Genomic DNA, 25,381 nt, shown 5'->3' with positions numbered 1-25,381 from the left:
CATCTCCTCCCACATCAGGATGCAAATGGACTGGGTTAATATGCTCCAACTCATTTTCCTCCTACTAACTATGAGCCACCCTCCCACCACAGCCTATCTCCATCTTGTTCTCAAGGAAACCACAGCTTCATTTCTTTATTAACTTTTTAAATAAGTCTCCCTATTTGTTGTCTCATTTACAGTCTGCCGCTATTGGCAGCCAGAGCGAGTCAGTATTCTCCAGGTCAGCCCAAATACTGCAATTTGAAATTAATTTGCTCTGGAGGATTATTTTACATACGGCATAAGCAGTTTTCATTATAACTATGTCATTGTTTTTCAATATGGATAACTTTCAGATGGATGAACTTCAATTCCTAGAATTCTCAGAAATGTCCGCTCCACATATTGGTAGGATCCTCAGATTGGGAAAAATTACCATAACTTAAAATCTCCAATGTGTGACTTCCTTCAGTTCATTTAATTACTGCCTGTATAGTCAACTTGCAATGTATGGCAGTGAAAGTTGGACCATAAAAAAGGCTGAGTGCCAAAGAATTGAGGCCTTTGAACTATGGTGCTGGAGAAGACTCCTGCGAGTCCCTTGGACTGCAAGGCGATCAAACTGGTCAGTCCTAGAGGAGATCAACCCTGACTGCTCTTTAGAAGGCCAGATCCTAAAGCTAAAACTCAAATACTTTGGCCACCTAATGAGAGGGAAGGACTCACTGGAGAAGAGCCTAATGCTGGGAAAGATTGAGGGCAAGAGAAGAAGGGGACGACAGAGAATGAGGTGGCTGGATGGAGTCACTGAAGCAGTAGGCGTGAGCTTAAATGGACTCCAGAAGATGGTATAGGACAGGAAGGCCTGGAGGAATGTTGTCCATAGGGTCGCGATGGGTCGGACACGACTTCGCAGCTAACAACAAGAAATAGTCAACAATTCCCCCCTCCGCCTTTATGTGTATGTGTGTGTGTATACCTTAGAGCCAGCATTCACTCCAGGCAACTGCCCGGACCAGTCCCTGCAGTGTTCTTGGTAAGATTTCAGAAGTGGCTTGCCATTGCTGGGTTCATAGGGCTGAGAGAACAGCTGGCATGAGGTTGCCCAACTGGCTTTGTGCCTAAGGCAGGATTAGAACTCATGGTCTTCCAGTTTCTAATGGATTATGTATTTCTGGTTTAAAAGTTAAACTGAAAAGATGTTGGAAGTGCACTGGCGGGTCTTGAGTCACTGCAACCACAGTTATGGTGGCTGTATTACAAGTATCCCTTATTAAAAAATCTCAGAGATTTCCCCAGAAATCTTTATGATATAAAGCTGTATAAATAATCTAAAACAGAGTCAGAAGATTGAATTCAGTTTTCCTTACTTACTCACCTGGTAGAAAGGATTGGTGACCAAAACTGTTATAGATTGATTAGCTAATTATTGTGATGCCCTGCACTAACATACACTTTTTCAAAAAAGATTTGTTGTCCGATCAGAATGAAGCTGTCACTGCCGTATTTTCCGGTGTATAAGACGACTGGGCGTGTAAGACGACCCTCTACGTTTCCTGCTAAATTATAGGGTTTGGGCTATACTCGCTGTATAAGACTACCCCTCTTCCAACGCACACCAAATAAAAATTAAAAAACATTAGATTTGATTTTAATAAGGTAATTTTAATTCAAATGCTTATGACATGCAGGTACTTAGTAGGAAAACTGTCACTTATAAACATAAGGCTGTTTGTCATCAAACATGTAAATATAAAACAGTGCAATGGATTAAATGTTTCCTAATTCACTCTAAAGCTTTCCCTGCACAGACCAAATGGGAGATCCACTGCAGGTTTTCCAGCCAGCCCTCCCAGTTCCTGAGTCAAATGTGTCCTTAGAGCTAAGCAGCTGCTCTGGCTGCTGCATTCCCCACCTGCCTTCCAAGTTGGGATAGACTGCAGCTGCTCTTCAACTTTAGAAGGAAAGACGCCCAGACCCCAGCCTGTAAAAAATCACAGACTGCAGCTTGTTCTCCAATTGGTCCCGCTTTCCCTGCGCAGACCAAATGGGAAATCCGTTCCAGGTTTTGCAGCCAGCCCTGTCCCTAAATTTTCAGCACCCGGCGTATAAGATGACCCCTGACTTTTGAGAAGATTTTCATGGGTTAAAAAGTCGTCTTATACGCCAGAAAATACGGTACATTGAGGTTTTACACAACCAAAGGTTGTGCAGGGGGGGGAGAGAAGAGAGCAGCTGAAGATACAGAGATCGTATCACCATAGAAATGCCGTGGTTTACCTGATTGTGTTAGGTACAGTGGAATATAGGTGACTTCATATCTCATCATTTGATATACAATAACTATAGTTTGGATTACAATTGGATACTTTAGTTACACTGGATACACAAGCAGTTCAAAATAAGGAGAATATGAGTACATAAAGAAATAAGAAATCAACTTTCCCCCCAGCTCCTTCGTTCTCCTCGTCATCTACCAAAACTATCTCTTTCCTCAAAAGGTTGGTAAAATTAGTTCTATCCCTCTGCCAGTCACCTCTATGATTCTTCCTTATCTTTTCAAACTTAAACCCACTGATATTGTGTCTTAATTTGTTGTGAAATTGTTATCAGGCTAATTGTTTTGTTTCAGTACTAATGTGTTCCATGGTGGCTTCCAGAAAAATAGCAAACTTGACTAATACAATTCTTCTGTCATTTATTTCATGTAAAATATTTGTAGCTCTCCCACAAATAAAAATATTGTATTATGTTTACAATATTGTGGAGGTAAGGTAGGATACATGTCTAAAAACATATTATTCAAGTTCCATGCCGTAAAGACATCCTCATACATTGAATTCAAGGCAGAATGATGATGCTGTGCAATATTTGATCTCAACATTTTTGAAAGTTAAGTTCCTCCTTTGGCTCCAATGTTAATTAGGTGGCTTACTACAAATAATACTACAAGATGTAAGCCATATGCATACAAATGCAAGTATGTAAGCATTAGGGATATGCATCGCTTCAGACTGAAAGGCAAAAAAGTTCTTCAGGGCTTGTGGAGGGCAATCATGACACTTATCTATAAATTCTTAAACTAATATATGTTATCCCTTGAAAAGGTGCGGCAGTTTTAACATACTACATTCCCACTCCATACTATTCCAGAACACATTTTTTGCCCTCCTGACTGTTGCAAGCATGAACTTAATGGGACGATACTCCAATTTTCTTCTTTCTGGAACTGACTTTGGAAGGAACAAAGCAAACCCCTCAAATTTTACTGAATTTTGACTGACCCATAAAGGCTGCAGATGAGAAAATGATCTGACCCAAGCCAGCCCAGAATGTTCATTTTAATTAAGAAACTTTACAGTCCATTTAATCTGAGCTCTTTAGAGATGAAAGACTAGCTGCTATAGCAGGAAACTAACCTTCTGAAATTGTAACCCGGCCTCTAGTGCACCTGTTGTGATTTTTCATGGTGCACATTCTAGCTTTCCCAGACATTTTAAGAAATGATAACAGTATAATCCTTCCTGTTTTGCCTTTCATCGTAGGAGGATTTAAAGCTTTAATTATATTCCACAAATCTAGTCAAAAAAAAAAGTGGCTGTTGAAGGCTGTGCTTTCTCTCCTTGCTTAAGCCCACGCCTTTTAGGGAAATGTTCAGAGACTGAAATTTAGTTGGTGGAGTTTTTTTGTGGGAAGGAGGGAATATTAATAGCATTTAAAACTCATCAATATCCATTTGGCCTAGAAATAAGAGCGAAGGAGTTATAGTCTATTAAGTAATAGGAACATCCATTTTCTCCCATCTGTTGTACAGTAGTATGATTGCGGTTATATAAACCACTGGATGACAGCACTTTATAATGAAATTCTGGCACTTGTATGCAGAGAAGTATCTTTATTATTATTTATAGACTTCATATGATGCCTGATCTTACGTTTAAGTGAGTGTTAAATTGTTCAGTCTTAGTTGTTGCTATGGTCAAGAGAACATCTGTGAGAGAGAGGTTGGTTCAAGTAGTGGACTTTACTCTTGTCTTAAGTAAGGTTTTAATTCATTATTAATGTTTAGCATTAGACTGTGCTATGAATAACACCTAGTCTGTTCTGAATATTCTCATGTTTCTCTAGAAAACAGAAGTATTTCCAGAAAAAACACTGTTCTTACAGAAGAATAATTACTCCATTTCAGTCCTCTGAAATAGAGTATTTTATTCCATTCTGGATGACAGCCATTATTAAAAACCTTAACAAATTAAATTGTACCCAGGAAAAAAATCCCCTACAATAACAAGGGGTCTGTTCCAGGTTTTACAAAGAACAGAAGAGAATTAAAAATGGCAGACCTTCATTATCTAAACAGCTTCCAATTGGTGGAAGATAGAGAACATTTCTCTAATATTACTGCAAGAAAGTATGTCAAGAACCAGCAGATGATAACTGCAGAGTTATATATTTTGGCTAAACCTTGGAACAGAGCTCCCCAATGTTTCCAGCTTTGCAGACTGGCATGGGTGGGGGAGGGGAGGGTTCTGTGCAAGCAGTTGGCAAGTGTGCACGCATGCAGCTACATTTGCACAAGCGGCATGCACACGGTCCTGCTGCTCACGCAAATGGAGTGCATGCAACTGAGGATGTGCACATACGTTTCCCGCGTCCCAGTTGCAATCCCCTCACAGCCCACTAGTGGGCTGTGACCTGTTGGTTGACATCCCCTGTCTTAGAAGATACCTCTTACGAGAGCCAATTGCATGGTGTATTGGTTAAGGTGCTGCACCATGAGCAGGGCGAGCTGGGTTCTAGTTCTCTTTTAGGAACAGAAGACAATTGGGAGACTTTGGGCCAGTTGCTTCCTTTCAACCCTGATCATGCCTTGGAACAAGCCAGCTGAAAAATACAAGCCAGTTTTTCGATCATTGATTACAGGATAAGCACTAAAAACATTAGGAGGAGTCAGCTGGATGACCATGGCCCAGCCAGTCCTGCTCAACCCAATCTACCTCACAGGTTTGTTATTGTGAGGAAAGCAGGAGGCAGGAGTATTAAGTACTTGTTTTTCTGCTTTTAGTCTAATAAATAGTGTGTTATGGCTGTCATCAAAGATAGATCTAGACAGCTATGGGTGTTGAAGATTAGCTGTTGGTTTTAGAAAAGCACTTGGGTGGCTAATAATCCCAAAATGGATGGCAATTTTACTTTGCTGTAGCTTTGTTGTGTTTGTTGGGTTGAGAGAAGACAAAGAGAAAGACCCATTGTGGGGGAAAAAAACTACTCTGTGCAGTTCATCTGCCAGAGATCGAAGCCCTGGAAGATAAGTGGTTTACCAGCCAGAGAAAAACAGCTGCCAGCCTTGACTAACAAACAAACTGCCATCCAGAATGCTTAAGCTCTTTCTGAAAATGTTAAGTTTATTTTACGTTCTACAGCGAAGCTGGTATTTTCTACAGACATTTTTATCTTTTATATCCCAAACAACAGGTGGTGTGTTTTGTGTTTGTCTCCGCATAAGCTGTCCTTGAGATTCGAAAGTATTTGTGGAGTTGTACTGTTCAAAAAAAACCCCTTACATCCCTTAACGTGCACACAACTGACACAAATAGAATCAAAGTACTTACTATTTAATCGAAACATATATCTTGGTGTATTTTGCAAAGAAAGTTTTAGTTAACAGAGACAACACTCTGTGCCCAACAGTTGGACAAATTGTAGGGTAGTCTCCATATGTATTAAATAAAATATGAAGTTGTTGCGAAGGGTAGCATATATGGGTAGAAAGGATAACTGAAGGACAAGGGTTCTATGATTACTTTGTGGTTAATTGTCTTACAGTATCCTGGTGTAAAATTGTAAAGCCAGAATAGGTTCTAACGTTCATCTTCCTTAGGATACAGGATTGCATGGACAGTGCATTCAGAAAGTATTCAGACCCCCTTCCCTTTTGTCAATTTTGTTATGCTGCAGCCTGAATCTACAGTTTGTTGAAATTCATTTCTCATTAATCTACATTCAGTACCCCATAATTTTAGCATAACAAAATTGACTAAAGGGAAAGGGGTCTGAATACTTTCTGAACGCACCGCATGTACTGTATTGCTGCTTGCATACATTTCAAATACTGCAATCTTCAGTTTGTCGGTAATCTATCACAAGAGTGATATTTTTTTTCTAACACTATTGCAATATTCATTTTTCATCCCTGTGGTCATGTGATCAAAATTTGGACACTTGGCAACTATATTTATGATGGTTGCAGTTTCCCAGAATCATCTGATCACCTTTTGCGCACTTATGACAAGCAAAAGGGGAACCAGATTGACTTAACAGTCGTGTTACTAAGTTAACAGCTGCAGTGATTCACTTGACAAGAAAGGTTATAAAATGGGGGCAAAACTCACTTAACAACCGTCTTGCTTGGTGTTATGTATCCTGGTGCAGGCATCTGCATAGCAACAGCCACCAGGGGGAGTGTCCTGGACGGTTTTGGCGGGAAACCTAGTTTCGGCGGGAAACCTAGGGCCAACCCCATTGGCTGGCCGCCTGCCTGGCTAGGTATATAAGAAGGCCAGGTAGCCCTTGTTCCCCAGTACGCTACCCCCCCCAATAAAGAGCTGAACACGTACTCCGGCTGGCATCTCTTCCTTGCGTCGGACCCACTACATTACACTTTGCAGTGGAAATTTTGGGCTGAATTGTGGTTGTAAGTCAAGGACTACCTATACTAGTAACTTTCCACTCTTTCCACGTTAATGATAAAGACAAAGGACATTTTTTTCCTTTAGAACAAGTGACAAAATATTTGACCCCAGCTGTAATGCATTATGAATTCAGAATTCATTATTAACTTTCGTGCAAATGATGTGCAATAACATGTTTTTATTTCTAACCTAATTGGAGGAACAAAATCACAATAGAGAAAGTGTGACTTTTGTGGGCTATTAATGAGTCTCATGCATCCCAAATCCAAAGTCTATCTTTCTCTATCCATTGCCTCAGAGTTGTTCATAGTTCCAGATGCTGCAACAATCCAGCAATTGAACAGTGCCAATTAGTTTTCTGTATTAACAAAAATTGTATGCTTTAATTGCAAGCATTGGGCCAGTAACAAGACAAAGAAGTTTTAAAAGGGATTGGAGAAATGTTAAAGGGGTGCAGCTCATCAAAGTTTCAGTGTCACCAACTGTAATCATTTCCAGGGTTTTACCTGGAATATATAAAGAAAATGAGGTCCCGTGGGTTCTTCTAGGTGTTTGAAGTTACCCAGGCAGAAACATTGTGCTCCTATAAAAATTTGCACTTGGATAAGTGCAACCTTTTAAAAGAGAACTTTTCAAACACAACGAAAATTCTCAGCAAATGCATTAGATTGCCACCTGGGGTGTTATAACCAGGAAGAATTCATAATTACATAGTTGCTTCATCAATCTCAAGAATATGCTCTGACAATTTTCCTTTTTGCTGATAGTTGAAAATGAAGCAGTAAACTCTCAAAAGTACTGCTCATAAGTGCAATTTGTCACAAACAACAGCACCACCCTCAGCCCTTCAACATTCTTTTTCTTCTTCCCCTCTTATCTGTGTTTATTTGTAGACTTCAAGAGCATTTATAGTTCAAAATAAAATACTGTGATCACTGGGTCATAATGGAATGCTTCAGAGACAGAAGAGTGCCAATTTCAAAGAATACAGTGTTTCTTGATAATGAAAAGCTGACCAATTACTTATTTATTGTACCCTTTTCTCTGGAAACCTTTCCTATTTCCTTTACTATCATTTATTTATCCGGAGAGTGTTATCCTGATACTGCATCATAAATAACTACAGGTGTTTATCACACTTCAGTGAAAGGGGGGGGGGGAAAGCATTGATTGTTGCCACTTTAGGACTGAAAACATTTCAGAAGGTGCCAGTCTTATCTCTTAACTTCAACAGATTGTCAGACTTTGAAGTTTAATCAGGCAGAAAAGGTGTGTGACTAAACTGCCTTTTTCAGTACAATTGGCAAAGCATGAACAAATAAATACACTTTAATGAATTTGACTATGGGCAGGGTTAAAAGCGTGCAAGATATTATGGCAGAATATCTGTTTTTGCATTATTTCTAAAGGAAAAGATGCGAAATAGGAGCCGTAGGACAAAAAAGAAGGACTGGTCTGATAGATAAGATAGGTGCTACTTGTGTTGAACCTCTTTTCAGATATGGTAATATAGTTAATGCTACTTACTGCAAGGGCCAGTCAGAAAAATTGAAAAGCAAATACACACTTAAGAATTTAGGACACCTAATTAGGGTGATCTATTTCTTTGGACTTGGATGGCTGCTCAATGGCTCAGTGACTAAGATGCTGGGCTTATTGACTGGAAAGCTGGTAGTCCAGGTTCAAGACCTAAGTGCCACATGATGGGATGAGCTGCCATCCTTGCCCCAGTTCCTGCCCACCTATCAGGTTGAAAGCATGCAAATGTGAATACTTTGGTGGAAAGTTAACAACGCTTGGTGGCATAATGCTGGCCACATAATTGCGGAAATGTCTTTGGACAGTAGGAAGACTTACTCCAAAAATAAGTCCTAGTTTTGGAGCGAGGTGCATGCCTAAAAATCAAGCTAGGGCAGGGGTGAGGGGGATTGGAGCTGCCCCATGGATGCCTCTGCAGATGAGAATGGAGCTCTGGCCTGTATTTCACCGTAAGAGATCTTCCGGAAAGGCCTCTGCAGCCAAGAACCAAGCTACGTGCAGGCCGGAGCTCCATTCTCAGCTGCAGAGACATTTTCTTCAGCTGCAGAAGAAGTGGGCTGGCTGGGCAGGCTGTTGGTGTCGCCACGAGGTAAGACTGTGGAAAAGACACCTCCCCAAAATAAGACCTAGTGCCTCTTTTGGAGGTAAAAACAAATAAAAAATAAGACCAGGTCTTATTTTTGGGAAAACACAGTAGCAATAGCACTTAGACTTACAGTACATAGCACTTCACAGTTCTTTACAGTCCTCTAAGCAGTTTACAGAGTAAGCATATTGCCCCCAACAATCTGGGTCCTCATTTTACCAACCTCAGAAAGATGGAAGGCTGAGTCAACCTTGCGCCGGTGAGATTCGAACTGCAGCCAGAAGTCAGCAGAAGTAGTCTGCAGTGCTGCATTCTAACCACTGTGCCACCACGGCTCATGGCCTTGAAACAGAAATAAACCCCGCCCCCTAGAGTCGGCGATGACTAGCGGAATAAAATCCACAGGGACTCCTTCACCTTCGTTTTGCCTTATTTCTTTGGACTAGCAGTAGCTCCGTAGTGTTTCCAACAAGATATTTTTCCTGATCCTGTGTAGAGATGAGAAAGTTTACACTGGACTTCTTTTGCACACAAAGCATTTCTGCTTCTACTGATGTCTTTTACTTCGGATTATTTGGTATTATGTTCACTTATTAACCCCATGTATGTTACGTTTATCTGCCAATAATTCAGCATTTCAGACATGGTTGATTTTTCACCCTGCTTTTCTGTTGAAATCCTTTGTTGCTTGTTCTTTAATTTCCCTTTTAGCTGCGGATTTTAAAAAATGCACTGGGATGTTCCCGAGGGTAGAAATACTATTTTCAAAGCACACCATCCTTCTGTGAAGATCCTCTGTGAAGGAATTTATTTTTGATACTCCATTTGGGTTTCCTTTTAGTATGCTTTAAAGGGCAAAGTATGATTAGTTCTTTGCCTGCTAATGGGTACATTTTATTATTTGCTTCATGTAATTGTGCAGCTGGAAATAGAGTAAAGTTTATTTAATAAGCCTTTCTTTATTGGAATTGGATAATTCTAGGTAAATTGTTTTAGCCTTTAAAGTCAAAGTAATACAGACTTGCTAGAATACTATAATATACTAGAAATATCTTACCATTTGCAATTAACAGTGAATTCAATTCCTCTGTCCAGTTCAAAGGACAATTTTGTAATTGAACTAGACTCTAAACTCCATTCAGAAACACAATCTTTTTTTTAAAAAAAATTCAGTTACATTACATTTTAGAGACTAAAATGGACAATGTGAAATTTGAGCGGGCCCCGAACAAGGAGTATATATCGGAGGTGGTGACCCTTTGAGAGCTGTATGCAACAAAATTTCATTTTGATGCATGCCGATTGGTGTACATTCAAAGTGACAATAAAGTTATCATCATTATCATCATCATTTAGGTTTAAATCTTAGATTAGAAATTTCTTATTCCATTTTTTTTCTGATGGTTAATTTCACTTGTACCCCTTGGACATGACATTCTAGAGATTTATCTAGAGAGTCAAGAATGAAAGTGTAAAATATGTTAATGATAAAATAGAGGCAGCCTTGGAGGATACAGATAACCTAGATTCATAAAAGTATGGTCTCAAGTCCAGGTATGGGTGAGAACCCTCAGAGGAAATAAGGAATTCCTGTCAAGGAATAATTTGTATCACAATCATGAAAACATATTTTTCAGCATTATCTCTCTGCAAAGGATTTGAGGTGCTTTAACAGAATAACAGAGTTGGAAGGGACCTTGGAGGTCTTCTAGTCCAACCTGCTGCTCAGGCAGGAAACCCTATACCATTTCAGACAAATGGTTGTCCAGTCTCTTCTTAAAAACATCTAGTGTTGGAGCACCCACAACTTCTGGAGGCAAGTCATTCTCTCCTTGATTAGTTTCCACCCATTGCTTCTTTTCCTGCTTTCAGGTGCTTTGCAGAAAAGGTTGACCTCCACTCCTTCTTTTAGGCCGCCCCTTTTATATTGTAACCTTTTTAACCTGAGACAATGTGAATCAAGCACCTTCCCAGTTTATTTGCATCACTGTATCTTCCACTTGGTTTGCACAGCTCTGAAAGCATCTCTGTTCATAGAGGGCAATCATACACATGCAGAGGCAACCAGAAACGTTTTTTAAAAGGGTCGCATGAGATTTGCAAAAGATGTGCTTGCATTCAGGATTCAAAGAGGCTTATATTTGCTGAGTGAAGCAAATCATTTGAATGCTAGATACATACCCAATTATCACATATTTATTTCTATCAGGAAATTTCTTTCTAATAATTGTGCATTTATGTACTAAAACATTGGAATTGCTGGCATTTCTGCTTGCAAGCTCAGTGTTCGGTTTTCTCCCATTTCAATTCATGGCAGCTGGAAGTGGATGGATTTCCAACAATAGTACAACATCTGGTGAGAAAACTACAGCCGCACTTCTGCAAACTAATGAAGGTACTTTGGTTCAGAGAGCAGAGCATATTCCAGCAGGCAAGCGGACTCCAATGTGTGCTCATTGCAATCAAGTCATCAGGTTGGTATCATTGTCTATATACATGGTTGCTTTATGTGAGATGCAGGACTGTCCTTCTTATTCTACAAGGAACTTATATTTGAATAATTTAAACCCATTGAATTGAAACCTCTTCAGCGCTGTTCTCAGTTTAATCTTGAGTGCACTGATTCATAAATAAATGCTAATTAATTAAGTTCATACAACATAGCCAGCAAGATTAACGCATGCTTCCATCTGGAACTTAACATAAAGCTGAGAAAATATCCACTTCCGTCTTCTGAAAATTGCGTAAGCATGTGAGTTCTTACATAGTTGAAATACTGCGAGTATTTTACTGGTTCTCATAATTGTCTCAGTCATAGAATCCAGGAATTTGTATTGACTGGTATAATATCAAGCTTGTGGCTTATATGAGCATATTGTTAGAAGTGGATAGTCACACAGGTTTGGAAAGTAAAAGGAAAGACAAGTGAGAAGGTAATATAATAGAATCATCTGGCATCCTTATAAAGATTATATCACGTTGTTTCTTTACTCTTGCAGTACAATACTTTGGGAAGCTTATGATAGCCTTCAGCTTTTGGGGTTGAGGTTTTAGCATAATTACAGTTCATGCCCTTTGAGGCAGTATTACCTGCAAAAAGATAAGAACTGGATCAAGTGACATTCCACAGCACATCTGTGTTGCAGCCAAATGCATTGTACACCTGGTTACTTTACACTAATGCATAAAATAACCATGATGTGCAAGTCTCCCAAATTAAGAGTGGTATCTCATAACCTTTTAATTGATATCCTTAATTATTGATAAGTTTATTATCTAAAAGTTATCACAATTTTTTTGCAGTCTTATTACAGGCTCTCATTCTGTCTTGCAAAATCAACATGCTAAACTACCTGCTTTTTCTCATATATAATATCTGTTGAAATAGTTGTAGTAAAATTCTAATAGATTGCTAATGTGCAACAGCTGAGGAGTCTCAGAATATCATTGAATAAGATAATTAAATTTGTTGTCAATTTAAAATCTTGGTATTAATATATTTCTGTATCCCTTACATGGAAGGGAATTATTTTTTTAAAAAAAGTATGAGTTTCTCTAAATTCTTTTTCTCCCTAAGTAATCATGGCGTTACCATTACTGACAAAGAAAAATTTTCTGCAAGATGAATGAGAAACTAAAGTACAATTTAACTGTCACAAGAAGTGAAAAAGCCCTGTTGAGATAAAGTTTGCATTTTTATCATGCTTTCATGAACATTTAAAAATCAGGACAACCTTCTGGTGATAGATCAGCTACTTGGTGCTTACTTAATAGTATGAAAATACCAGTCTAACTTTCTGTCTTCCAAACAATATGGATTTTCTATCTATATCTTTTCACTCATTGTCTTGCATAAAAATTAACAGTTCAAGCAAATGATCTCTACAGAATCATTTTTTCACAGCTATGGGAGTACATCCATGACTTAACTCAATATTTTACTTTCCATTGACATAGTCGTAGTTGGCTACCTCAGAATACAAAACAGCTGTGCATTTATGCATTTCATCCAAATTATCTTCAGTCGTGTAACAGGACATTGACTGATTTACATAAATTTCGTATTTAAAAGGATTACTGCTGATGCTGTTCATCTCTGTTTGGAATATAAATCCAACTGATGCTTTTCTGTCAACTATATTATCGGGGTTTTTTTGCCTGCATGTGATTCCTACTAAGTCATGCATAGTATAAATAATAAAAATATTGAATAAAATTCTACGTTACCTCCTCAGTGGCATTAAATGTGCTTATCTTAGCTGCAGAGTTAATTGATTCATTCAGAATATTCAGAATATGAAATACTGGAAATAATAATTTTCTTTTTACACACACTGGAGCTTTATTCCTCTTTAGGCTTCAAAATATGAAAATTCTCAAATGGCTGAAGAAAACTAAAGCAGACCAAGTCTAAATATTTCTGCTAAATGGTAGTATCAGAATACTTAGCCATCCTTCCCAGTTCCTATTATGCTTTCTTCCAAGACTGTACTTTTAGTGGAGACAATTGGAAACTTGATCCTAAGCAGGGCCAAAAGTTTTCCTCGGACTGGGTTTTTTTCTAATGAGCCTCGTAAATTAGCCTGTGCTGTTAGAAGAGAGCAGTTTGTTATACATAAGGTCTTAAATTGGATCCCTACATAGCTGAAAGAGCATCAGTGTTAAAAGGTGCTTGTACAGAGGTTAGAGTGTATCTGCTTAGGCCAATTGTTCAGAGAGCCACATGGCAGCAAGGTTACCTGTAGATATTCAAATGTTTGTATTTTTCAAATAATTTATTTTTTCCCCCTTTTAATACATTTTTATTAGTTATCAAAATATAAAATACAAAGAGAAATTGTAAAAAAGTAATAGAAAACTAGGAGGGGGGAAGGGAAAAAAAAGAGAAAGTATGGTGCAAAGAGGTTAAAGCAGGGGTGTCAAACTGCCGGCCCATGGGCCAGATGCATCATGCTGAAACCGCGCCGGCAATGGAAAAAAAAGTCACAATACGTCGTGACGTTGTGAGTTTGACACCACTGGGTTAAAAGAAAGAAAAAAAGTACCGACTTCCAACTCTCTTTAGCACAGTAGAAGATAACAGCACTGCAACCTCAACTTTTTACTCTTACACAGTAGTATATACTAGCCATTTCTATAGCAACAAACCCAGTGCTTTTTTTGTAAAAGAAAAAGGTGCCGGAACTCACACATCTCATACAACCCGCCTTGCCTACCCCACAAGGTTCCATCCAAAAAAGGTGCCGGAACTCCGTTCTGAGCGTTCTATGAGAAAAAAAGCCCTGAACAAACCTATCTAATGAGCAAAAACAAAGTCAAAATCTCTTTTTTTTTTCATTGCAAGCACAACATCCGGATGCCAAATACAAACAAAATTAAATATATTCTCTTATTTGGATAAAAGAGTCAGTTTGACTATCTCTGCTTCTCTTTGCTGTGGGGAATAATATATGCTTCTGTTTACTCATTAATCTTTATAAACTGTCATAATTTATATTAAAAGAATTCCCTGTATTATTTCAATTTCTTAATGATTTCTTAAAGGTGCAAACATAAGAAAAATACTGTTTTGCATATTTTGAGAAATATTTACCCTCTTAATATATAGGCAGAAAATAGTTCTACTGATGAAATGGCATGCATTCTTTTTTTTCTTTTATATGAAACTTTTTTCACTTTGGTTGATTTAATTCTGGTTTTTTATTTGGAGGCACTAAACAAAAACAATACATTCAATCCTTACAGCGAACACATCAGAGTATAAGAAATTTCTATCACATGTCTATCACCTCATGTAGAATCAGAAAGTTCTACCTTGATCTAGAACCATTTTTTAGAAATAAAATGTTTCAGTTTAATTGTATTAAAGCATAAGCATTTGTTCCAGAGTGAAGCACATTGTGAAATCTGTATTTTTTCCCACTTTTGGATAACATATAGTGTACTTCTAATATGTTTTACATAACTACTGATACATCAATATAAAAAAAATCCAGTAGAATTGTCTCCTCTCATTATCAGTAAATTTTGCTTTCTGTCTCCTGAAAGAAGATAGAAAATAGATGTTTGACTGCGTTTCATCAAACATGGAGTTTAAAATTAATATTTATTTTTACTTGAAACAGAGGGCCTTTCCTTGTAGCATTGGGAAAATCCTGGCACCCCGAAGAGTTCAATTGTGCTCATTGCAAAACTTCCATGGCTTATATTGGTTTTGTGGAAGAGAAGGGAGAACTGTACTGCGAGGGTTGCTATGAGAAGTTCTTTGCCCCAGAATGTGCCCGATGCCAGAGGAAGATACTTGGAGTAAGTAAAATGCCAATTTGTAATTAACATTACAGATTAGTTAACTCACTCAAACCAGCTGTTTATTGATTATTATTGATTGATTAAGGAACAATACAATAATTTCTTAATCTCAATTTCAAAATTACAATTAATCAGCAAAATTGTCCATTGCCTTCCTTTAGTTCTTCTCATTCCAGAATTATCCCATTGTACCTTAATCCCAGTCTCAGCCCCTGGCCAGTGTTCTCTGGGATTGGAAGCAATCTGGATCTGGTTTTTACTTAAATGGGAAACACCAGGAATTCCAGAGCAATGGATAAGCCTGGGAAATAAAAAAACATCCCAGTAAGAGAAATTCACAAAACTACTCTCAGGAAAACTGCGTAGATGTATCTGTAGAGTCACAAGGAATTGAGTTTGAGAGTTTATCATGTGAAATTATGTAGAGGAGACGTGATGGCACAGAATGCAATATTGCAGGCTAATTCTGCACACTCTAAGGAGTTTGATCCTGACCAGCTCAAGGTTGACTCAGCCTTTCATCCTCCCGAGGTCGGTAAAATGAGGAGCCAGATTGATGGGGGAAATACACTGACATTATAAACCACCTAGAGAGTGCTGTAAAATACTGTGGGACAGTGTATAAGTCTAAGTGCTATTGCTAGTGCTATGTAGTTTGGGAAATGCTAAATTGGATGTGAAAGCTAAAGTTTTAACATCAGCTCTTTTAAGTAGAGTTCAGACAGGTGAGTGGACTTATACAGAAGATGTATGCTTACATAACAGCCAGTTTCTTGCTTGATAATGGTAATTGAAAAACCAAATTAGTTATTCAAAATAGTAACCAATGAAAGAGTAATGAATCCTGAATTACAATTATCCCCAGAAGCTAGAAAAAAATATTTTTTTGAAAAGAATCTTCCAATGTCAAGTGGAAAGTCTTTCCAGCATTTAAAAATGTTTCCAATTCTTAAAATATCATCACTGAATTTTGTGATATTCAGAGCATAAGAAATCATCCAGGTCCTTCTACCAGAATTACAGTCCTTAGCATTTCGTTGAACAGAAGCTGTAGAGTTGATAACATCAACACTCAAGACATGCAGTTTCCAGTTTTTATGCTTTAATGCTATTCCAAAAATATAGAGAAAAATGTAAGCTATCTAATTCAAATATTAAAATACTCATGCATAAATCCTGTTTGTGTTTTGGTTTGCTTTGCTTTGGTTTCTACGCTAGGAAGTAATAAATGCTTTGAAACAAACCTGGCATGTTTCCTGCTTTGTGTGTGTGGCCTGTCACAAGCCCATTCGCAACAATATTTTCCATTTGGAAGACGGTGACCCTTACTGTGAGACAGGTGAGCATTACCTATAGCAATTCAAATAAGGGGAATAAAGGGATGAGAAGACATTAAAAAAATACTGGGCTATTCTTTCCTTGCTGATGGGAATCTATCAGTTCAGCTGATAACGTTTCTATTTTTTAAATAAAAATTGAAAATAAGTCAATTTCATGCTGTTAGTGGCATCTAAAGTGGGACAGAATGACCCCCAGTTAAGACAATAATTGTTTCACAAACAAAATAGATGCCACAAAATTGGTAAATTTAAAAAAATATAAGATAAAAAAGAATATTTGTAGTTCAGGGTTGAGGGGTCCTTGATGTTGAACTTGGTTGTTTACCTACAGACATTTCATTACCCAAACTAGGTAACCTGATCAGTCATAGTAGAAAGTGGGGTTTATTCCAGGTAACAAAGTAATAACAAACATAATTGAAGCATTGATCTTGCAGTCAATGAGTTTTCATGGGAGATTTCTCTTCAGTTGGAGTTTCAGGTGACATGACAGAATCAGAGATACAAATTCAGTGTCCACATTTGCAAATCATATATCTCTGACCTGCCCCTTTGTGGACTTTCCTTGCACAGCTTATTTTAGGCTGCTGTTACCATGGTTAATGTAACAGAAGAAAAATCTTAGACTACCAGTATGTGTCTGGGGTTGAAAAGGAAAGAAAACAGAAGCTCTTCAGTCTGTTCTGGCTACTGTTCCATACAAAGCTTGTAAACCTCTTAAAAGTCTAAGTAGGAGCCAAGTTAAACAGGTTTACACTCGTTTTCAGTGCGATATTGTGAAATAGAGATGAAAGAACTTGTCAGATTTAAAATAAATACATTTGAATAAAGTGTCATATCAAAGATAGCACACAAATTTGGCAAGCTGCTTGAGTTGATAAAGTAGTTCTCATTTAACTTCAGCATTGAGTTGATAGCTGGAGAAAATGGTGTACTTGATTGTTTATATAAATCACCACCTATCTTAAGTAAATTGTGCATAATTTGTATTTGGGCCCCTTCACCTCTGCAATAAATAGGTTATTGAAGTACATGCGTACAGTATGTACAGAATATGAAAAGAATTGTATAAAAATAGTCATAGCTTGTTACAATTTCTAGATAAATTCTGCTTTGCATGTGATCCTTTTATTATATCCATTACCACAGTGTTTTTCAACCACTGTTCCGCGGCACACTAGTGTGCCGCGAGATGTTGCCTGGTGTGCCGTGGGAAACATTTTTTTAAAAAATGTCAAAAGCTCCTCCCCGCTTCCCCCCCCCAAGTTGGGGCCGAGCGAGGGAAGGGGCAGAGGAGACGTCGGCAAAGCAAACCGCGGCGGGAGACGGCGGAGGCCCCTTTGGAGCTGGCTGCTCGGTTTGCCTCCTCGTTAGGTAAGGCACCCTCAGGCCCCTTTAGAAACAGCTGGCGCTGTAGTCGCCTGGATCCAACTGCCTCCATTCCCGTTCTGGCGGGCCTGGGGTCCACTTTCTCCACGCCTGATGCCCGCGAGGGGCTTCCCGGCCATCATTCAAGGACACATTTCGGAAGAAGCGGCCTCGGAGACCTTCTTTCCCCCCCCTCCCCCGGTCTATTTGGGAGAATGGCCATCCGATTTTTCCGATATCTAAGATGCTGGAGGGGGAAATGATGAGTTTAAGGAGCAAGACCCTCTCCGCTCCGGGGTGGGGAAATTTGGGGTGGGGATTCCTTGCCTCGTCTATCATTAAGAGTTAGGGATTTGATTTTTTTCTCCATATTCGAAGGTCGTGGAAGGGGAGATAGTGGAAAAGAAAGGAAGGAAAATAATGTTCCGACTATGTAAAATCGAGATCGGTTTTGGAGTTTCTGCTTGAAAGAGACCTCCTGTCTGGATGAGAGATGAAGGTCCTCCATGTTTAGATTTTGGTTTAAGATGCTGGCTGCATTTGCTTTCACAGTTGAAAAAGGCAGCTGTTTTTTTTAAAAAAACAAACCCAAACCCAAACCCAAAAAGGGTCTTCTCTAACATTTTTCATGCATAAGGAAGTGCAGAATTGGGGATCCTGCTCTTGCTTGCAAGATTTGGAAGTATCATTTGATATTGGGAAATACTGATCTGAGGGATCTGGGACTGGGCTTTGGAATAACAATTCATTTCATTCATAATTAAGGTTTTCTCAAATCTTTGAATCAAAAGGTCTTCAAGAATTTTGTCCACTGTTATTGGCATTTATTCTCTTGTGGATTTTGCTGAAATTGCTGGTATTCTTTAAGTGTCCATATTATTGTATTCTACAGATTATTATGCATTATTTGGTTCCATGTGCCATGGATGTGAATTCCCTATTGAAGCTGGGGACAAGTTTCTGGAAGCCTTGGGCCATACTTGGCATGATACCTGTTTTGTGTGCTCAGTAAGTATAAAAAACATATTATGAGTCATGTATGGAGGAATGTGCAGGAGGTGGAGAGGAGTGAAAAGATCAGAACAGGCCAAGCTGACAGAGCAAAACGTCCAGCATCAAGTCCAGCATTCTGTTCTCCACAGATTCTAATGAAAAGCCCACAAGCAGACCATGAATGTAACTGCAGCTTCTCATTAACAAGAATATGAAGAAGTTCAAATGTGCAAGCAATAGTTATTTAACACAGAATTCCATCATTTAGCTCATCAGGCATTATGGTTATTGCTAGTCAGTTACTCATGCTTTGATCCTGTCTAGGGTACATGCAGTGTATTAGATGTTGGGCTGCTATTACAAGGGGGTTTAAAATTTCAGCTGCTTATGAAAGCTTAGTATTTAGTATTTGGTCATTCCCACGTTGGGTTCAACATTAGAAACAATTATTATCTTATTTCCAAGCCTATTCATGGTGCTAGTGTTGATTTTCAAAGACTTAAAAAAATACAATGTGAAACCTAGTGTTAAAATTGTGCTCTTAGAATTTGATTTTATTGTACATTTTTATTGATTTTTGTTTTACATGATTGTAATTGTAAAACATAGTTTAGAAATGTTTAATAACAACCATCAGGAAAATAGAGTTGGAGAAAACTATGCAGACTTCAACAATATATTTAAGAAGGATTTCTTAAAGCTGGAGAAGAAATCTCAATAGACCATAGAAAATGAAAAATTGTGAGTGGCCATGCAGAAAAAAAGCAAGGAAACTCAAAGAAGAGGGTAAATGGATTACAGAACATGGAAGTCAATATGATCATCTGATCCAGGACATTTTGCACCACTTTCTTGTAGATCCCACTTTTATATAATAATTCACCATGACAAAAGCAAAGAAATTTAGTTAGTTCAATAAGGCATTGAGTCCTGAAAGGATCTGTATTTTATATATGTATATAGAACACTTGACTTTAATTTTATGCTATTTCAGGTATGCTGTGAAAGTTTGGAGGGCCAGACTTTCTTCTCCAAGAAGGACAAGCCTCTATGCAAGAAACATGCTCACTCAGTGAACATCTGAAAAATTAAAAATTACTCAAAATAGAGAACAAGAAAAGAAGATGGTTGGGTATTGGTCTTCAAGATGTATCTATATGAACTTTAAATTTGTAGAAGCAATGACATGGGAAGGAATTGGGTTTATGGGGCATAACTAATTAGCTTTGGCCTGAGAGCTTTTGGTTGTCTTTCAGTTGTGAAATTGAAATTTTCAATTCAGAATTAATTTGGAAGGCATCAGGTTGGAAATAACTAAATTAAAGTATATAATAAAATATTGAAGCTAAATGTTTGTTGTTAATGAGAGTAAATCTAAAAAAAAAGTGGATGTTGCTGATTGGTTTTTATAATCAAGGAGTACTTTGCCTTAATCCAATACTTTGTGGTAAATTTTGCATTATCATTTAAATACCATAAGTGCTACGCAGCTTCTTGTATACTCTAAGAAAGTAAAGAGGGTGATGCAAGAACTCTGGTACCTAACAAATCTAGAATTGGCTTTGCGGCTAGGGACAAACATTTTGTTTAATTGATCAGTTCAGGTAGAAGCAAGCTCTTTATCAAAGAAACATTTGTCAATGAACTGAAAAGAAAAGTCTTCATTAGCTTTCCTCTGGCTTTAGCCATCTTTGCATGTCCAATTCTGTTAGTAGGGTTTCCAATCCCTTTTGAAGGCAGAACTCTCGTAACTGTATTCTGCCAAAAGAACTGTTAGATATTTAGATTTTCCAAAATAAAGCTAATAAATGCAACTATTGGTACAAAAGGGAGCATTAATGTTTTTTAGAGAATTGGAAATAGTTATGTGTCCACATAGTTCCTTTAATTCCCATGGGGAATACAATTTGTCTTTTACCTTCATAAAGAAATTTAATAAACTTTATCCATCAAGTATTGAAATACTCACTGTGATGAAAAGTTCTGTAAGTGTTCAAGAAGAATATGCACATTATCTTGAAAAACAGCAGATATTAAAAGAAGTCTAAGTAGTACACATAGATAGGATTGAGTCAAGCTCTTGATTACATAAAATAAGTCCTTACTTATCATTTACATTGTGTGCACATAGCACTTATTTTGTTGTTGTAACATACAGAAAAGGGTAGGGGATTTTAATTCCAGCTTTCTTAGGCATAGTAAGTTCTGAGATTTTTATTTTCTTTTACGGTTTTGTCATCAGCTGCTTTATTATATGTATGTAAAATACATACTGAATTATGTTGAATTTCCATGCTTGTTTGCTTCTATATGTGTGTGTGTGTGTGTATATATAAGTGTATTAACTAATTCTTCATCCTGTATATGTCAGTTCTTCTTTTGACAACAGTAGGAAGAAGAGAGAAAAAGGAAAGAATTGATAATGTAATGCATTCTTTAATACAAAAGTTTAGACTCTAGAGGAATACTGTGATAGATTCCACAAAGGGCAAACAATTTAAATAAACTGTAAGTGCTATGTGAAGGCTGTGTCAAGGATCTTTATGAGAGTAGGGGAAAGGTCAATATTTGCAAGATGGTGAGTTTAGTGTGATGATTCACGCCTCCCACTTTTGTGTGACACTGACAATTTACACAAATGGGATGGGGCTTGGATCATTTTGCTGCACCTGCCATTTATACCTTGGGAATCCAGAAGAACATTGGCTTCTACTACCTTTTGGAAACGCTAACCTTAAGAAATTAAAAATTATGATACCTGAGAACAAAACTGAAGCATTGAAACAGAGAAAGGCATAATTTGTATACTTTTAACATTTACAACTTGAAGTCCTCTTGTAGTCAACTAGCCCTCATAATATGTTTTCAGAATGGCCATTAGACTCACATGAATGCTTTTTATGTGTACTATGGATCAGTGAAAGCTGAACTATGATAATTTTGCATATTAAACTATAGTATTTCCATATTGGAACCAATTTAGAGTTCCCAAGTATTTACTAAAGAAAGGAGGATTATATTGAATTTTGTGTAAGTTGTGTCATGTGATGACATCACAAGTTAAAAAGAGTTGATATTAAATCTTCAATAGTATTCATTCCAATGTTGTAAATATTCCAGCATTTTCACCTGAGAAGCATGGAATAAATAGACTGGATCAGACTTATCCAAAATAGTCTATTATAATCAAACAAATTTAAATTAATCATATTTAATTTAGATTGTATTGTTTTTATCAGTCTGTTCTAAATCTGTATCTATCCCATACATATGAGACTTATTCTCTATTTCTTAGCCTTACATATATTTTTTTCATTCATTAATAAATATGATTCATTCATATATAAATACCATATTTATGTATTATAGGAGAAATATGGTTACCAATCAGCATTTCACAGGGCAAATTACAATTTGCAGAATAAGACTTTGATTTTAGTGGCAAATGTCCAGCATTTGAGAAGTTATTTTGCCCTGCATTCTGTAAATACGTAGCCTTCCCTTGACTTAGAACTTGGAGAATTGTAATTTCAGTCTCTGGAGAGTACCAGATTGAATAAGATGGAACTAACTGCTGTTATTAAAAATGTAAAATAGGACACAGAAGGAGAGAAGGATAGTGAGTGGGTAGGTTATGATCACTTTTCATAAATAACAGGCCACTTGTTTTATAAGACAGAATTGAAATTCAACTTATTTTAGAAAGGCTAGATGAACAGCAAGCTGTTGCATATTGTAATTAATTAGTACACCATTCTTTGTAAATAGACTAATGTCCCTCTGATACAAGAGTTAAGGTAAAAATTAAACATGGTTGCACTTTGGTCTTCATATCCTACTAACCAAGAGTAATGGGTGATTTTCAAAAAGCAAGATGAATGAAAATAGATTTGGTTATTCTATATCTTTTGCGAACTTACTTTTGTTTCAGTTTGTTTATATTCTAATGATCTTGATATCTCATCTTATTTTATAGCTCTGTTTTAAAACAAGTGGTTTTTTTATCTTTGCCTAAACACATAACTGCTTCTGTTGTCATTTGTCTATCAGTTCAGTTGTTGTAAAAAGCCTAGTCATTAACCTGACTTGATGGTACACATCAATAAACATACCTGTGGAAGTATATTTTTAATGTTTTGTTTTAATGCCTCTGAGTTTAATACCATCACAGCAAAGCAAAGTGGCCATATAACTTTACCTGTAACAAATTATTTGGTTTTATTTCTTTTTTCTTTCATCAGCTGGCAGAAAACACAATAGCTGACAAAATTGTATACAAAGATTGCCTGATGCTCTTTCCAGACTAGAGACCATCATTAGGAACTGCAATTCTGTCTCCTCCAGCAAGATTTATCTGATTCTGTATTTAGCCTTACCACAAAGCATTCTCTGATTTCAGTTTACAATACTTAACCATCTATAGTAACATGGTCAATTACTTCATGATAACAGTAGCTCATGGGATTCTAATGAGCTTGGTATTTTTTCTCTAGGAGAATGTACTGTTTCTTTCAACCTTGTTTGTACAACGAAAAAGGAACACTGCATATGACTATAAAAAGCTAGAGGTAACTTTACAGGAATCTGGCCTCTGTTGCAAATGTTTAGGCTACTATGATGATGAATGCAAGTCTATTTAAACAGCATATAAACTCCAAAAGTAAAATTATTAAAGGCATCAAGACTATGTTCAAAGCTTTGACAGCAGAGAGTATATTTTTCTATCCTTTTAGCAACAAGAAACAAAAATGTTCATTTATCCATCAGGAAATTGTAATCTAGAATAATATCTATACCCTTAAAGCTAAATGTAAGCCTTTCATTGTTCAACACAAGAAAAAAAATCAGCTGACTGGTTGAACTGTATTACATTAATAGTCTTCAAAGCTTTTCTTAGAGAACTTAGGATAAATTTCTTTATTTAATAAAGCCTTAGTTTAGGGCAAAGTTTAATTTTTCTGGGAATATTAATATCTTGCTTCAGACAAAGTGTTGCTAATATTAGAGATTCACAGAGATTTTATTATTAATTGACCATTGTTAATTGGAAGGAGTTATCAGAAATAGCATGATGAAAAAATATTACAAAATTAGCCTTGACTAACAGCAAAGGAGAAGTCACAGAAAGGTCTTAGCTTTCACTGAAACCATTTAATAGGATATTACAATTCCTCTAAGAAACTGTTTGTTATCATGGGACCTCTCAATAAAAAGTATCCTTTGTGCTATTTAAAAAAATTTTTTTTAAAAAGGCACTTCCTATCAAAGCTTCTAAAATGACTTCAGTCTGAGAAATCTTTGTCTTACTCTTGGCCCAGAAGTCTTGATTTTACAGTCAAAAATCAGCATGTAAAAAGTAGCCTGACTATTTAGTTCATGCAGATAAATTATTATAATACCTATTTGTTTTACTGATCATGCATCATAGTGAAGTTTTATTATTTGAATTTCAAAATCTTAATTTTCTTTTAAAAATGCATGTGATATTTTTAGAAAATGGTTAGTCGATTGGTGGCCCCCAGGGGGAGATCCTTCTCTGTGGGCGCTCCGGAGCTGTGGAATCAGCTACCGGTAGAGCTCCGGATGGCGCCCGACCTTCGCTCCTTTCGTCGCGATCTCAAGACATTTTTGTTTGTACAAGCCGGCCTAGCCTGATGGGGATCGGTGGGGTTGTTTTATTTTTGGTCTTTTAATTTTATCTCGGGGTTTTTTTTAGAATTGTACCTCTATTGTTTTAATTAGGGCAATTGTTTAATCTCTTTTTAATGTTTGTATTTGTTATTTTATTCTGCCCTGTGAACCGCCCTGAGTCCTCAGGGAGAAGGGCGGTATATAAATGTTATTAAATTAAATTAAATTAAATACATTTTATTCATTTAAGTACCTGTTTTCATAGTTCTTCAACAACTGAAACGCTGGAATTATGTGATTTTTTTAAAAGAGAAATAAAATGATGTGCTAATTTTTCATTAAACATGAATAGCACCGAGGAATATGTAATCAAAACAACATTTTAGTTTTGCTGGCCATAAAGTATCGGGATGTGCAGTGTTTTCCCTATCATTGTTACTGTTCCTATTCTTCCACAGCTAAACTTTTGATTCTTCATGCCTTTATTAAAACAATAAAATAAGCCACTTTAAAAATAATTGGTCTCTTCTGTATGATTATTCTAGAATTGATCATGTTTTACAGAGATGTAGCTATTAAAATAATGTAGTACTGTCCTACTCCTTTCTGTTTGGCCATTTGGTTGTTTCACATGCATTATAAGAAATTTAAAATGTCAGGTTAGTTTGGAGCAAAGCCTGAACATTCCCAGAGATGTAAAATATAATGTATGCATTAGTTGAATATTGCCATGCCAATCAGGCCTAGATTTGGTCCCTAGTTTCCAGTAGTTTCTGTTGCTAATTTAGCTTCTCAAACAGAGGTTCTCTCACTGAGATGGTGGGTACTTACAGTACAGGAATATGAAGGAAGCTCACATGATAATCGTTGTCTCACATGGGAAAGCTATTTAGGGAGAAAGTGTAAAGTCCATTAAACTTTCACAGTTTTAGTTACATGCC

General features: G+C 37.1%; 1 protein-coding gene across 4 annotated transcripts in view; it reads left to right on the top strand.

Annotated features, from left to right (window-relative positions):
- PDLIM5 (PDZ and LIM domain 5) overlaps positions 1 to 22,932 on the top strand; it is a 140,415-nt gene extending 117,483 nt beyond the window's left edge. For all 4 annotated transcript variants that reach the window (XM_083367836.1, XM_083367833.1, XM_083367834.1 and 1 more), the window contains 5 exons: positions 11,117 to 11,273; positions 14,925 to 15,105; positions 16,327 to 16,447; positions 18,709 to 18,824; positions 19,804 to 22,932. In XM_083367836.1, coding sequence (XP_083223962.1) covers positions 11,117 to 11,273; positions 14,925 to 15,105; positions 16,327 to 16,447; positions 18,709 to 18,824; positions 19,804 to 19,893 — 665 coding nt within the window. In that variant the 3' untranslated portion in view covers positions 19,894 to 22,932. The remainder of the gene's footprint in view (positions 1 to 11,116; positions 11,274 to 14,924; positions 15,106 to 16,326; positions 16,448 to 18,708; positions 18,825 to 19,803) is intronic.
- The last annotated feature ends 2,449 nt before the right edge of the window (positions 22,933 to 25,381 follow it).

This window comes from Vipera ursinii, assembly GCF_947247035.1.
Source record: "Vipera ursinii genome assembly, chromosome: 7".
NCBI classification, from domain to species: domain Eukaryota; kingdom Metazoa; phylum Chordata; class Lepidosauria; order Squamata; family Viperidae; genus Vipera; species Vipera ursinii.
The sequence above is the reverse complement of the archived record's forward strand: the minus strand, read 5'-3'. Positions and strand labels throughout refer to the sequence as shown.